Source organism: Metopolophium dirhodum, chromosome 5, assembly GCF_019925205.1.
Source record: "Metopolophium dirhodum isolate CAU chromosome 5, ASM1992520v1, whole genome shotgun sequence".
NCBI lineage: Eukaryota > Metazoa > Arthropoda > Insecta > Hemiptera > Aphididae > Metopolophium > Metopolophium dirhodum.
The window spans coordinates 29,560,021-29,577,378 of NC_083564.1; the positions used below are offsets into that span (position 1 = coordinate 29,560,021).

The 17,358-nt window shown below is 28.2% G+C and overlaps 1 protein-coding gene across 6 annotated transcripts in view; it reads right to left on the reverse strand.

Moving 5' to 3' along the window:
* Nucleotides 1-1,467: 1,467 nt before the first annotated feature.
* LOC132944160 (uncharacterized) overlaps nt 1,468-17,358 on the reverse strand; it is a 49,850-nt gene continuing 33,959 nt past the window's right edge. For 2 of the 6 annotated variants that reach the window (XM_061013362.1, XM_061013365.1), the window contains exons 2-16: nt 10,703-10,848; nt 10,412-10,561; nt 10,216-10,343; nt 9,977-10,144; nt 9,270-9,420; nt 7,460-7,632; nt 7,094-7,307; nt 6,660-6,881; nt 6,220-6,426; nt 5,896-6,111; nt 5,673-5,831; nt 5,474-5,607; nt 5,229-5,396; nt 4,131-4,287; nt 1,468-2,095 (exon numbers count right to left, since the gene is read on the reverse strand). In XM_061013362.1, the coding sequence (XP_060869345.1) occupies nt 1,911-2,095; nt 4,131-4,287; nt 5,229-5,396; nt 5,474-5,607; nt 5,673-5,831; nt 5,896-6,111; nt 6,220-6,426; nt 6,660-6,881; nt 7,094-7,307; nt 7,460-7,632; nt 9,270-9,420; nt 9,977-10,144; nt 10,216-10,343; nt 10,412-10,561; nt 10,703-10,835 (2,565 nt within the window). In that variant the 5' untranslated portion in view covers nt 10,836-10,848 and the 3' untranslated portion in view covers nt 1,468-1,910. Of the gene's footprint in view, nt 3,868-4,130; nt 4,288-5,228; nt 5,397-5,473; nt 5,608-5,672; nt 5,832-5,895; nt 6,112-6,219; nt 6,427-6,659; nt 6,882-7,093; nt 7,308-7,459; nt 7,633-9,269; nt 9,421-9,976; nt 10,145-10,215; nt 10,344-10,411; nt 10,562-10,702; nt 10,849-11,311; nt 11,386-17,358 lie in introns of those variants that run through there. The other 4 variants (XM_061013360.1, XM_061013363.1, XM_061013364.1 and 1 more) reach the window with 4 other exon arrangements.

Here is a 17,358-nt window from a genome sequence, read left to right on the forward strand (position 1 = left end):
GCTATACTATAATACCGACGAGTGCCCGATATAAAAATAATTCTATTTTACATTCTGAGCGGAGCGATGAATGTATTGATTTTACAATAATGTGTGTTTTTGTTTTTGTGTCTGTGTCCACGATAAGTAGTCGAAATAATGCTTCGATTTTCAACTTCAGTATCTTGTTCGATGAGAAAGTGAATCTAGTTGGTTATTCCCAGTAGTTTTCAAAAGTGACGGAAAAAACAAAAAAAAAAAAAAAATAAGGAAAGGCGGGAATAACTAACGATACTTCACATTTCGGTTTTGACTAACATATGTTTTTTCTTGGTATTTTCATCGTATTTTCATCGTATATTCATGCATATTAACATAGTATAGGACAACAAATTAAATGTAATGTTTCGATTAATATATTGCCAATTACTATGGAATGTGGTTATTATTTATGGTCGCTCAATATTAACACCAACCAACTTGGTTTTAGATCGTTAGAAGAGTTCAATAAATCAATTTCTGTACAGTTAATATAATATAATATATTATAAAAAAAAACCAAAAAATGAAGTAGCCGATGGGTGGTAGATGTTGCATATTAAGCGACAAAATATAATACAATAATGGTTAATATATTGTTGACTGATATTATGCTAAAAATATGTAGCGTGCGCGCGTTAGTATCTTTGGTGATACAATTCTTAGAAGAAAATGGAAACATTATGAATTCATGCAAAATATATTAGGTAAATCATTAGAGAAATCGTGGCACAAGTACCGAACCCAAGTCATAGCCCTGTTACAACCATTGGGACTTCGATTTATCGTATCGTTATTATATAATATTATATCACTGATTATATCAGCCTAACATTATAATCATGGGATAATGAAGAAACAGATACGCCTACGCCAAGTTCCCAAATTGCCTATCCATATCGCCGTGTGACCTTAATGTTATAAATAAAACTCGAAAATATAATATAAAGAATTTATTATGATAATTATTTGATTAATTTGGGTGGAACGCGGGGGGTTTCCAATCATTTAAAATTCTTTTTAGCATACATTTTATGCTTTACCATAAAAACAGTGATAAGAAATTTTATTATGCATCACAAAACAAATTAGATTGGTCACTTCCAACGTTCCAATAAAGGGTGGCAATTTTCTTGAAATTTTTATGTTTCCATGTCTGAATTCAAATTTGTATTTTTTGAGTTTTTGAGTTGTTAAAATGTTTAGTCTAAGGATAGAAATCCTGGAAAAATATTTTAATAAATTATGTACAACATGACTTAATATTAGATGTAGAATTTATTATTTTATTATGCAGGGTCATTTTAACAAATCATGCTTGGTATTGATATATCAATAATAATTCAAAACTTTTTCAAATCATTTAAGTTTTCAAATCTATTGTATACATAACAATAGTATAAAAATGATATAACTTAAAAAATACTCGTTTGAATATTGGTTGTCAAAAACAATGTCAATATATTGCATAATACATATAACATAAAATAGTAATAATTATGAAACCATTAATCTAAGTACAATGCGAATTGGTACATATGCAGGTACCTATTATAATTTATTTTAATTCACAATTATTTTAAGAACTGTTAAGAATTAGCATGGAACAATCAATAAAAAAAAAAAAATTATTATTTATAATATATTCTCAAACCAACAAAATATATAATATTGAATACATTATCTTTTTTAACCATACAGGCTTTTTAATTTAATATAATTTCGTACTCTTTCTTCTTGTAAACAACATTTATACTGTACTTCATAATTGTTGAAACTAATTATAATTACAAAGTTTAAATAATAAACAAAAAAAAACTAAAAACTGATTATTCTAATGACAAATTTGTATTTGACTAACAATTGGAATGAATAATTTTCAAAACATTCCCTTAATTATATTTTAAGTACAGTCCACGAATCCAGTGAATGTGAATATTAACTGATGTAAAAAGTGAGATTGAATTATTTGCGTCTGGGTCCTTGAGACTCACTACTCCGGTTAAATAATACAAATTAGAATGTAAAAAACATAAGCCTGAACCACTGTCTCCCTTATCTACACCATGTGCTGAAACTAAAATATTTTATATATAATACTACATTTAATCATACGACTGCAATTTGGTAATAAATTAGGTGTATATGAAAGATCACTAACCATGCATAACATTTACTGTACTTGCTTTATATTATGTTATAAGACTTAAGTCAGTTTGTATGAATAAATAAATAAACAAATAAATAAATATAAATTATTCTTAGTATAAAAACAAATGATGTACAACCGTACATGGATATTACAAGGATATTTAATATTGTAGGTACCTATGAGATGTGATAGATGTGGCTCGATACTATTTTATATAACGATGTCATGTACACACTTCTTCAATTAAAATATTTAATATAACATATTTATATACACATTAGATACAAAATATAGTTAAGTACCTGTAGAAATTGGACTAACGAAATAAAAATCACTAATAAGCCTTAACTGACACCAAAACGCATTATAAACACATATTATGCTGATATTCACACGGCACATCCGTAGTCCTACAGGTACTACACAGATAAGAGATATTCGCTAAATATAACATTATGCCAATGTTCTTTTTCCATAATTAGATATTTTTGTCCACAGAGGCTTACTTTGTATTTTGGCACAACATAATCCTGTGTGTGATGTTTGAATACCTAAATATTTAACCCCTCCCTCCCTTCACCCACTATGACTTTAAACTATGTAAATCTACGTGAAAAAAATGTTGAGTCTGAAAATCAGTAAGTAATCAGTAAGAAAAACGATTCTGAGCGATTACGGTCAGTCAGCCTATGATATTACCAAGTATATATTATGATAATATTGAGAAAAAAATAATTTATATATAACCTATTTACGTGGAGCCTAAGAGCCTTGTTTTCAATTTTCAATCCTTAATTATAAAAGTTGAACATTTTATAAATTTTTAACTACAAAATAATTATTAAATTATAAATTTGATAAATTTGATCAAAATTTGAACTTTAATTGCTTATAAAAAAAAATTGTGACTATATATTTTTAATATTTTTCAAGTGCTATTAGAACGATATATCAGGAGCCTTGCATTAAACTTTTACGCTTTTTTACCCAACAAATAAAATTTTATTGATATTTATAAAAAAAAAAAAAAAACAAAAAAAATGGAAACCGAAAATGTCCGTAAACAGCTCAAAATAAGTCAAAATATTTGAAAAATGTTATGGTGTATAGAAAACTACTAAATTTTTACTTTTGCCCCCCCCCCCCCCCAAGTACCCACTATCAAAAAAAGTTACTGTTGAAGAAAATCCAAGCACTTTTACAGTCCTAAAAGGTGATGACAGACACATAAAAAAATGAAAAAAAAACAAAAAATAAAAATAAAAACACACATCATTGTAAAATCAATACATTCATCGCTTAGCTCAGAATCTAAAAATATCTTAAAACAGATATCTAGTTGAAATAAGTGTGGCCATAATTGACGCAAATTACATAGCAAATTTTATTATAATTTTTAAAGAATTGAAACAGAACCAGATTTTTTACATACGTATAAAACCAAAACAGGAAACGAAAATTGTATATTTTAAAATCATCAAGGTTTCAGTCCTAGTTAGTCTCCGAATGACGCAACATCCTGTTGTGAGTTGGTTGGTGGGTGGGTGGTTGAATGGATAAAATATATTTGGCTCATTTAATTAAAATTGATCATCCAGCCACTGCGTCGAGAACCGTGTTGTTCAACCATATATTCCTTACAAAATATTCTAACCTCGATTTACACCACCATAATACAATTGTGCCAGCTGGATTACCTTTTGAATTTTATTATTTTATAGATCATTAACTAGTAAATAACGAATTCAATAAATCATAAAAAACTATAATGACGTGATTCAATATTGGGTTAGTCAATAGATACGAAAAGGTAGGCTTGCTTTGTATATATTTATTTATAGAAATATATTTTATATTTTTACATTTATTGTAAAATGTTATTCATTAATTTAATAAAAGTAGATTTTATAAAAAGAATCAATGATTTCAATATAGTATTAATGTTTAAATATTTTATTACCCAATGAAGAACCGGCACAAATCTTATCAGGAGTTACATATGGTTTAAATCCAAATGTACACATATTCCGGCAAGACCTCATGTCGATGTATGGTAACCGTGTTTCTAATAAAACGGGACTTAAAATGCCATTTTCCGTTTTTCCCCAACCAACAATCTGTAAAAGTATAAAAAAGTTTGAGATTTTAATATACATTTTTAACAGAGCGATTCATTCATGTATTGACTTTACTATGATGTGTGTTTTTTCACTTTTTATAAACTTTTGTTCTTGTAGACATAATGCTTCAATATTCAACATTCAATATCTATTACGATGGAAAAGTCAAACTCGTTGGTAATTTTGAGAGGACAATTTGGAAAATTTACATTAGTTTCCAAATGCGTAGTGAAAAACAAATAATATTAGTCTTTAAGGTTAGCAACATGTGTATGTGTGCTAAGGTTTTTGACACTACGAACCTCCCCGGGAACATAACTCTCACTATCAACCATGTTGCGTGATTGATTGTAGCCAACGCGCCACGCCAAAGTTATTTTTATATAACTAATATACTAATGAGTTATAACCGTAGATACTTTAAATTTCTACAGCATGTTTACAGTTTACACTACTATTTTCTAATTCTAATTTCCTTTGTAGTCAAACTAATTTTGTTATGAGAGTTTGAAGTTTTTTTCGATAGTTGATTATCAGCCGGAAGGTAATTAATTCTAATCGACCGTATTTATTATTGATTTAAGTAGTATGTTCTAATTCAAAAATTAATAATTGTGGATACTTGAAATTTTTTTTATAAAAAAAAAATGTTCGACACACTTTCCTCTCAGAATAATTTTTCAAATCAATGATATAATTATGTCATTGCATTTAAAAATAACACCATCCACAATTACCCACTTTAACCTACATAGCAGAGTGGTATTATTCACTTCCCACTTTTTTATTTATGTATTATAACATGTCAATATTTATGCAAACTTTAGCGGATAATCTCACGGTATTTGTATACATACAAATGGACAACAGTTGATAATAATTATAGGCACGCTATTCACTGTAGTTAAATCACAATTTAAATAATACTACAAACCAACCTTTCCTTCATCTCCATTGGATACTTTGTAATCACCATTCCAATCCATACATATAGGTGTAATACCATTACTAAAGGAAACACTGTTTTGTAACACAACAACAGCTATATCTTCAGCATAATACCCGGAAAGACCATAATAAGCTTCTTTCAGATGAACCCTATCCACCTGTACATTGATTGTTTTAATTTAAATTATACATGCCATACAAATTTTTTATAGACTTTGAATTATAAGTAACTTACATTCATTATTTTAGTAAATTCATTGTCAAGTTTTCTAAAGTTTCTGTCATATTTTCCAACGGCAATTTTGTATAGACCGACATTTACAATTATTGTAATATTTTCCGTTATACTATTCGAAAAACAATGAGCCGCTAAAATTATATTTATTTCAGTTTCATTCTTTTTGTTTCTTAACTTGGATTAACAAATATTTTACCAGAAACAACTAAATTTCGAGAAATAATTGATCCACCACAAATTAAGTCATAATTGGTAGTAATTTCATATATAGCCACATTCCAGGGTGCCGTTCCAATATTTGCTTTTTTACCATTCCCAATCAGTACTTTATTTTCGACAAATGTTTTACCGCATTCTAAAATAATATTTGAATATAAATTAGAGATTTATATTTTTTATACGATTAAAAATACAATTACCTGGTTCGCATATATATAGTTCATTATTCCATATTCCGTTCGACATACAATGTAATTCAATTGGAGTCTCTTTTTGTCCGTTTGGTAAAACATATGCAGGCTTACATTTTGGTGTTGCTATTGTGTCAGGTATCGATAGATTTGAGCAATTAGCATCGTTACCATTATAACTACATTTAATATTTAAACTATCAGATAGAAGAGTTGGACACATTTCTATATACATAAACAAATTATAATCATAATCAAACGTAAACAAAAATTAAACTCATAATTTGTAAACAATTATTAATTATAACATACAAATTACAATACAAAACTTACTCAAACATAATTTATTAAAAGCAGGCTTCCATTTTCCATTTGTCTGACAAACACGAAAACTATCGGGATAAACATTATGATATCCAAATGTACAGTTCTCATTTACGGTAACGCCATGATCAATTAATGTCCCGGGAGATAAACTTTCATTAGAACCGTCATAAGTATATACAACTCCTTCGACAGTTGGTAAAACACATGAACTTGCTTAAATATAAATATAAATAATAATAAGTTATAATTAATAATACCTATAGAATAGACGTAATGTTGAGGGTTGGAAAATAAACATCAAACAATTACGCCTAAACTAACGATATGATCTAGCTTAATTTTAACAATAGTAACACAAATAAAAGCATTTGAGTACAATAAAAGTAATGTAAATTAGTATCATATATAAATTAGTCTTATGTTATTATGAAAAAAAATTAAATTACATATTATATTGCATCCATATAGTTCTTTATCCCACATTCCATTAGACTGACAATGTAATTCTTGTGCAGCCTTTTCTTGTCCATTCGGTGCAAAATAATGTGTTGGCTTACATGATTGTTTTGCTATTGTGTCAGGTATAGATAGATTTGTGCAATTAGCATACTTACCATTATAACTACATTTAATATCTACGCTATGTGATAGTAGAGGTTGACACATTTCTATAAACATAAAAAATTATAATCAAACTTAACTATAAATCGGACTCATAATATTAAAATAAGTCACTATTACAACATACAAATTTCAATAAAGAAATAACTCAAAAAATAATCAAATTAAAATAAAAAATAACCACTACTCTGACTCAAAATATTTCCATAAGAAATGACATTAAGAAATTACATCATACAAATTACAAAACAAAACTTACTCAAACATAATTTATCAGAATCCGTTTTCCAAATTCCATATCTCTGACAAACTCTAAAACCATTAGGATGAGCTTTATGATATCCAACTTCACAGTTCTCAATAACAGTAGTGTAACGATCAATTAATGTCCGGGGTGATAAAATTGAATGAGAACCTTCATAAGAATGTACTACTCCTTCAATAGCTGGTAAAACACATGAATTCGCTGTGCTCTGTCAAAATATTAAATGTTAATTGTTAAGAATATTATTTTATTATTTTTATAATATGTTAGTTTTGATTCAAAAGCGTCGTTAAATAAACCAATGCAATACAATAAATTATAAATTTTAATCGATATCTGTAATTAAACAAATGTACGTACATGTTTGTTCAACATTCCACGAAGCCATGGAAAATAGTTTTCTATGGATATAAAAACTAAGTCCGAATTGGATAAATTTAAATTCCAGAAACCGATTATCCCGGTTAAAAAATATGAATTGGAGTATAAAAAACTAAAGCTTTGGAAATCAAATCCATCAACTTCTCTTTTTCCTGAAACAAGCGGTATTTTATACATAAGATACAAATGAAAGATTTTGTTATTGTTGGATTTATAGGTGAATATCCATTAAGTTTTCGTGTGGGTGCAATTTCGAATGCATATTCAAATTGTACGTTATTTCTTCACCGTAAGCCTCTCACACGATACATACAATTATTGCTTTCCTCACATTTTCATATTGATTTTTGATTTTTTGGTAGATTCTCTCTGAAGTATAGGAAATCTTTATACAGTTATAAATTATTAATTTGGCACTTATATAAATTCCATATTGAAAAAATTTATGGCAAGAGGCACGTACGACTTGAGATACACATGGGCTTTTACTGATAAATTAATGCGGTGTTACAAATGTCGTTTTATCATATCGGAAGTACAACACAATTAAGGAAAACGGTAATACTTACGATTTGGTTTTTTTGGTTTAACTCAAAAAAATAAATACAATATCCTAAACATTTTGAATCTTTTTCAGCTGTTTAAACGTATAAAAAATTTTGATTTTTATTCGTTTTTTAATTATTGTCGTTAAAAAAAGTTTGGCTTGGTAAACACACTTGAACATTTTATGAAATCGACTTCATAAATTTTGTGAGTGGAAATTAAAGAAAGGTTAAACGTAATTCCACAATATTTTTTTCTGAACGTCTGTAGTTAGAATTTTGACAAAATTCGTCAAAATCATTTATAATTACCAATTTAAATCAAAGTTTTGAAAATGTAATACAAAACTCTCCATAACTTTTCCTACTTTAAATAGAAAAAGAGTTTATCGTAAAGTAATGCTAATTTTTTATGAGCTAATAAAGTTTAAATTTGTTCAACAAATCATTTTTAAACGTAAGTTAACAAATTCTCATCGAACGATTTTATTAATTTGTTGTAATTGAAAAATTAATAATAGTGGATACTTAAAATTTCATTGGGCCTAAAAACTTAAATATGTAGTACGCACCTACTCATAAATGTCTATAAATTCGGTAAAAAATAATTTGCAAATAGTTTTTAGTTTTCTGAAGAATTTTTATCTTTGAGAAATTCATAAAATTGTTCTTAATATTATAAAATCCAAGCATTGAAAATTGAATACAAGATTCCTAATAAGTTTTGGCAATAAAAAAAAGATGAATTGCTGTGAAATCAGTACATTCATTGCTCCGCCCAGAATCTATATTTCTATTACTCAATTGAAAATCACGAAAAAACTTATCAAGTCACAAACAATTTTTGAAATCCGTGTATTTACAAATAATTTGATTTATATGATATATCATTGTATACGAAAGACCACTCTTAGTGGAGATTTTTGTTTGTATGTGTTCACCTAGGATTTCTAATATTTTATTATTATTTTTATTAGAAACAATAATTACCTATATTATAGAATTCATTTATACAAAAAACAGTGCATTTGCGTACCCATAATCGTAAAATTAACGATGATCTTTTAGTTACTGTATGATGTTTAACCTTCTTACTCTATAAAATCCCTATTTCCTTAATTTTTTTTATATTTTTCAAACTATACAAGTACAAGAATATTTTATTTTTTACCTCCAAAGTACCAACCAGATCCCATATTCTATTAAAATTTGAATTAAATGATCAGAATATAAATTTGTATTACCCATATACAACCTGGTGCAAAACTTCACATTTTTCGTTGATTGTGAATCTTTATTCATTTTTATACAAGAACCGATCCTTTTGATGTGTGGAAAAAATCGTTGTAATACAGTATGATTAAGACGTCGTGTCTGTATTTTAAAGCCAGCAATCTGTAAAAGCACAATCATTTTTATAATGTACAATTGATATATAGGCATAAATGCATAATGTTAATATCTGATTATGTAAGTGTCAATAATGAGTTCATATTTATTTTTTAAATAAAGTCTGACTAAACAAACTTTTTAAATTTGGAAATCAATCGAATATGAAATAAGAATAATATTTTGTGGTTTGATAATTTTGTTTTTATTCTTGTTGCTATTGGAACTGTGGAAGCTCTCACAATAACACCAAAATGTACTCACAGAAAGAGGTAATAGAGTTTTAAATAGAAATAAAGTTAGCCCATTTTGCACAAATTATTAAAATTGCAGATCTCAGTCTAAATGTATATTTAAGTGAGTTTTTTGATTTTGCTCGTTCATCAGATCTAAGTTGTGACGGAAACGAACTAAAAAAAACTGACACACAGAACTTCCCAATTTTGTCCAAATCCTAGCACTTTGTTGAAATTAAACCACTCAATCAGTTTCATATTATATTTCATGTATTTAATGAAACTACAAACTAGGTATACAGTATATAATAGTATAAACCATTTACCTTTCCGTAAATCTCGTTCTGTAAAATATTATGCTGCTTATACCAATCGATACAAACGGGTGTAACACCATTTCTAAACGAAATTTTTCTTTCTAACACTATAACTGCTAAATCTTCAAAATTGACCGAAAATTCAGTTACTTCATCATGCAGGTAAATCATTTCAGCCTGCACAAAAGTTGTAATTATATAATACATAATATTATACAAATTATTTTTAGACTTAAATTCTAGCTTACATCGATAAAATAGTGATTATTCTTATTGTCAGTTAGTAAGGGAACATCAATTTTATAAAAATATTGACCATATTCGTTTATTGAATTTTGCTTACTATTTATACCGTATTTCCAAAAAATTTGTGCCGCTAAAAATAATATTTAGTTAATTTTCATTCTTCTTTAAATACATTATGCACTTATGCAAAGACTTTACCAGCAACTAATACATTTGGAGAAATGATTGATCCTAAACCTACATGGGAATATTTGTTTGTTTTTTTAAAAATTGCATATATATCAACTATCCAAGGTGTTGCTTTTAATGAATGTTCATTTTTAATTTCTTTGGATACTGTACCGCAATCTAAAACAGTATAAGATATTATATTATATGTAATATTAGGAGCTCCATATTTAGATTAATATTAGTAAGTCTGGCATCTATTAGTTACTACACAAACATAGAAAAATATTATAGGCATATCATTAAGCTATTGTTTTGTACCCATGCTGATATTTGTTCCATACTCGTATCGTGCACACAACTCTTTAGTCTCGTCCGAACCATCTGGACAATCCTTACTACCATCACAAGCCAATGACCATTCTATACGCAGTCCATTTGAACAATGAAACATATCATCAATGTCTCTATAATATTTTTCAAATAAGCAATAAATTATTATTTTATATTAATTATACAATGATAAGCAAATATGTAAGCTATAGAAATATAAACAATTAGTATAAAATAAATTCAAGATTATAAATTATAATAAACAATTCGATTGCAGAGCATACAATTAAATGTTATATCAGAATCCAATTGCTTACGCGTTTTCAACATTTTAACAATAGAAAATAATGAGTGGATATAGTAAATAAAGTTTTTCGCATACTAAAAATGTAAAGAAAGAAGGGGTTTTGATCTTCCTGATCTTAATGTGTAGTTACTAGTTACTAGTTAGTAGATTAAAATATATTGATCGGATATTGTCTGATGGTCCTTATTAAGATTTTAGGTCTCTGAGCCCCCCAGGCTCTAACCACCAATATTTTCGACAGCTATACCTACCTACTAACATAAATTATGTTACATAATATTTATTTATACTAAAGTCACCAACTCCGAGGGAGATGATACAGCTTGTCGTACTTCGAGTTTTCTATCACACAAAATGCTGGATCCTGAAAAAATGAATTATTACACATTAAATACTTAAACAACGTTTAGTGTATTAAGATTATTAATTATTTTTTTAATCGGCATTTCTAGTTTGAATGCAATGGTATCAAAATTAAATTATAACAAAATATATCTTGCATTCATGTTTAATATTTAGTATGTACTATGACATAATTTCAGTTAGTAATAGAGGGTGAGGGAACACCGTTGTTGACCGGTCAATAAAATTTAAAAAGAAAACTAATCATTCCTCTCGCAAGTTACTTTCTACATTTATCGTCTCAATTCTATCACTATTTTACATTATTTTATATAGATTACTACGAGAACACATTCATTTGTAATATTTCTGAATGTAGTCATCGCCAATTATTAAGAAGTGGTTATTTCATTTTAGAATTTTTGTTTTGTCATTTGATATATTATACCATATACATTTTATTTACGTACCAACGAATAATGTTTGAACAGAATAACTATAAATAGGTATTAAGTGCTATGGTGAAAATTATTCCCCAGTACCTAAAGATATAATCATTGATTATAAATACTATAGATCGCTCACTGGCCGTATTTACGCAGCACGCAGCGTAAACAATTTACGAAAAATGGATGTAGCCGTTAGAAATACTGTCGTCCCCATAAGTTACTAATGGGGCGACGACAGTGCTTCATAACAGCCACATCAATGACATAGAAACATACAAACATTTTTTGTGTTTTGGTAAAACACTCATTATCTCAAAAAGTATTAATGTTTTTGAAAATAATTTTTTACACAGTTTCAACTTGTTAAAAAATCATATTTTTAAATATTTTTTATCCTTTTATTTTTTTATTTTTTTACTTTTTGAAAGACAACATAGAGTTTTCATTTCATTTTCCAAAGCAGAATATTTTTCTAAATATTTTGTTACATAAAAATCGAATTTAGGACGAGTAGTTTGTGAGTTATAAGTATTTAAGGTTTAGACAAGGAGAGTAGTGGACAAACATTGTAGTGGGGTAACCCCATACCACTCCACTTCAACTTTGAAACCAATTCAGTACATTCTAATAATTAATTTGATTAGTATAATATTTAATATAGTTGTGAACCATTAGATAAACAAATACATCAAAATAATTTAATTATTTTGTTTAGATTTCATTATTGCTTATAAAATATAAAAGTACCTAGAGTAATTAATTTTAATACAAACATTTATTTAAATATTTTAATACGTTCATTGAATTATTATGCTATTTGTTACCTTTTAAAAAAAGGTAAGTAAGTATGTATAGTTATTAATTTAATATGAAAAAAAAAGTAACTGACTTGTAGCTAATTTAAGTTACTTTTAGTCCCGGGAGACGGTAGGTGGAAGGAAACGCAGAACGAAGAAAGTGGCTACGACAGACGCTCATCAGCCCGCTCAGGTAATCCCCGCGGCCCAAAAAGGGCAGAAGGGGTATCCAAAAAGACCACCGGCCGTCCAGGCAAGTCGTACAAGGACATGGTTGAAGCAATACGCGACCACTACTACACGTAGGACGACATAGGGTGCAGCGTGACGATGAAGAGCACCCGAAATTGCTCTCTATTGATGGGGCTTCCGAAGGGGTAGTTGCACCGAGGACAAGACATGCCATAGCATGAAAGTCTGCCAAGAACCGGACGATCGATGTCTCTCATGTGAACTAGTAGGGCTGCCCAAGTCAAGCCATAAGCTAGGGTCCGGCGCCTGCCCAGCAAGGAAGTTGGCAGCCAGACAGACTACAGCTCAAGTCCCAACTACGACATTGTAAGGCGCCATAATATGCAATATTGTTTTTGTATTTTTATTGTGAGGCCCTCGAGCAATGCACTCCCTGGCAGACATATACCTACCAGCGATTGCTGAGGAAAGTCTGCCAGGTCGCGGGGGCTAAGGACGGATGATATTGATGTATTCCTACATTGTATGTCAATAAACGATGGGGGCCGGGGAGTTGTAATGCAAATCGCGGTTCTCTCCCCGGTCCTAGATAATACGAAAAAAAAAAAAGTTAATTTGTCCAACCTTGATATTTTGATTATAAAATTCAAACCACCATTCAAAGTACCTATTATTAATAGCACCTTTTTTTTCATGCAATTTACAACTGGCATCAGCTAGTGTCTGATACACATATACTATTAATGTCTTATGCCGTATATAATGTGTGTATCTATTAAAAAAAAAAAATCTAAATTGCAACAATTAAAATAAATTACCAACTATAATTTGTTGTACGCATTCTTTATCTTTATCTCGTCATTTATAAAACCTTTAATTAATGACTATCATAACTATATCAAATGATTTATTTTATTTTTTCTGGTATAATAAATTATATAGCTATATTTTTAGAATTAGGTACTATCTGACGTATTTACAAAGTTGGGAAAGTACATGGCCTAGATTAAAAAAACTACAGTAAAACTCGCTTAAGACGCTCTCGCTTAAGACGCTTTCCCGCATAAGACGCTGTTTTTAGTCGGTCCCTAGACATTTCCTATACTAGTCAATTTAAAAATCACCTGTTAAGACGCTCAGTTTTTCTCTGTCTAATCGGGTTGAACGCTCTTTTTTTCAGCAGATTACGATAAATTTTAGTAGTTTTGTGAAAATAAAAATAGAATTTTTAGTATTACACGTGTTCTTATCGTTTTATTTTATCGCTATACCTATTTGAAATAATAACCTATGAAAAAATCGCTGATACGAACTTAGTGGACAATGAGAAAGAAGACGACGATCAAAAAGAAGAAGATCAAGACTTTCCAGTATCTACTCCTACAATAAATACTGGTTTGCAACATTTATCGGAAATTCGGCAAGTATTATCCTGTGTTGAAAATTCCGAAGAAATGTTAGGTTGTCTTAATAAAATTGAAAACTTTCTTGCTGAAACGCATTGTCAGAACCTTAAACAATCAAAAATAGATAATTTTTTTAATAAACAATAATAAAATATGTATGTAATAATAATATTTTTTTAAATTAAATTCAGTAGCACAAAAATATAAGTATGTATGTATATTGTAATTATAATTAATTTATAAGTGTATTTCTCATTAAATTATGTTTAATAATAAAAAAATTAACTCGATATTTCAACCACATCATTTTGTTTCATTCCCGCATAAGACGCTTTCCCGCTTAAGACGTTCTAGAGAGATGGTCCCTTAAAGAGCGTCTTAAGCGAGTTTTACTGTATATCGTAAAATCAAATGTATCGTCGTTGCCACCAAAAACCTCCAATGTGCCAAATTTCCGATTTTGAGATATTACTATATTAGTATCCCTGGATTCAGAAAAAATAGGCGGTCATTTTGACAAAAACTCCAATATGCTATCTCTATCGTAGAATTAATGAAAAATAAGCAATACTGCTCCTATGTGTTACCAACCATAAATCGTTTATGAAATACCTCCTATGTAATACGAAATTTGGTCAAAATTACATTGGAGATATTGGCATGCAGAGTAGATGTAGTGTCGTGTATGAAATATGGACATGGGAGATTTGTCCATGTTCATAAATAATAATAACAATTTCAATTGTTAATTATATTATTACATTAATACATTAAAAATTGTGTAAAATTTTCGTAGAAGATTTTAAAGTTGGCCTTTGAAATTTTACCAACGAGAAGGTTTGAATATTTTGTAAGTAAACTTTTATAATAATATAATAGAACATTAAAATTACATGAACAAAGTCTCAAATGAGTAGGAACATTATAATATTTTGTCATGAATTTGTGTATTTTATTGTAGGTATTTTGCTATGCTTAATTTGTGTTGTTGATTATTAGCAGTGCTTTATTATAATACATTGTAATGATATGCACATTTTTAGATCACTATGAATCGTGGAAAAAAATGTGTAGCCATGGTCGAAAAAAAGTCCAATACCGCACCAAAAAACTGTATACTCATAAAGCACAAAAAAAATAAAAATGTAGAAAATTGGTCAAACACAGGAAATGGCACAGAGGTGGACCTAGACAGGTTAAATGGAGTAGATATAGATGATTTTATAATAATTTTATAATTTGTAGATAATCAAAAAACAAATTACAATGTAGAAGAAAATGACAACATGCTTGAAAACAATTCGTTGAATTTAGTTTATGAACAAACTGTAGATAATATTGTTAATAATAGATACTCAAAATGTTGATGAAAGTTCTGGTTTGAAAATAAATACAATTGGTACTTTTGGATTTCTCAAAAACAATTTATGCAGTGATATAACTAAAGATATAGCAATATTAGACGCTCAACTTTGTAAAAAAAAATTATGAAAATGAACAATTTGAAGAAAAAAATTATGATGTGATAACCAAGATATATCTTCGAGTTCATAGAGTTGTATAGGAAAAAGTACCAAAAGAAAATTGAAGTTTGAATCAAAAAAAAAAAAAAGGTGGATAAGTGGATGTCACTCTGCTGTACAGTAGGTTACAAGTGGGTCACTGTAATGGATGGTGTTAAATTTGAATTCAATGATATAACATCATTGTATAAGAAAAACGATTCTGAGCGAAAACGGTCAGTCAGCCTATGATTTTACCAAGTATATTTGATGATATTATTGTGAATAAAGTAATTTATATATAACCTATTTACGTGGAGCCTTATTTTAATTTTCAATCCTTAGCCATAAAAGTTAAACATTTTATACATTTTTAACTACAAAATAATTAATAAATTATAAATTTGATAAATGTTGTCAAAATTTGAACTTTAAATGCTTATAAAAAAAAATTGTGCCTATGTATTTTTAATATTTTTCAACTGCTATTAGAACGATATATCAGGAGCCTTATATTAAATTTTCACGCTTTTTTACCCAACAAATAAAAATTTATTGATATTTATAGAAAAAAAAACTAAAAAAATTGAAAACTGACAATGTCCGTAAACAGCTTAAAAAGAGTCAAAATATTTTCAAAATTTTATGGTGTATAGAAAATGCTAATATAAACATTTAGTGAAATTTTCAAGTATCTACAGTCATTCGTTTTTTAATTACAATAAAATAAGAAAATTGTTACATGAGAAATCGAGTAAATATCAAATGTTGTAAAAATATAAATTTCAGACGCTCATAAAAATTTAATTTAAGTTTCTTCTAGACATTTTTTTTTTGATGAAAGTAGACAAACTCATGAGTAATCTTATATTACATTTTCAAATATTAGATTTAAAAAGAAAAATTTTTATGAATTTCAAGTCAAAATAATTTGCTATTTTTCGTGATTTTTCCGTATTTTGTCAAAATTTGAACTTTAAATGCTTATAACTAAAAACTGTGACTAAGGACTTTTAATTTTTTTCATCTGCCTTTGAAACAATAACCTAGGAGCCTTCTATTAAATTTTCAATCTTTTTTACTCAACAGATAAAATTTTATTGATATTTATAGAAAAAAAAACTAAAAAAATTGAAAACTGACAATGGCTGTAAACAGCTCAAAAATATTTTGTAAATTTTATGGTGTATAGTAAATGCTAATATAAACATTCAGTCAAAATTTCATGTCCCTACGGTCATTTGTTTTAGAGTTACACCAAAAACCAAAATCGATTTTCTCGAAAACAGTATTTGCGTAAAAATTCCCGTTTTTCCTTAATTTTTCTTTTGTTTTTCACGTCGCTTGTGAAAACTACTGGGAAATGTTTACTTTTGACCCCCCAAAGTACCAACTAGATTCACTTTCCTATCAGAAAAGTTACTATTGAAGAAAATCCAAGCACTTTTACTGTCCTAAAAGGTGATGACAGACACAAAAATAAAAAAAATATAAAAAAAAATAAAAAAAAAACACACATCATTGTAAAATCAATACATTCATCGCTTCGCTCAGAATCTAAAAGAGTAGCAGGTTTGGCATAATATATTGGCTATTCACAATATGATAATAAAATTATTCAAAACAAATCAGGAAAGTTGTAGTCATAC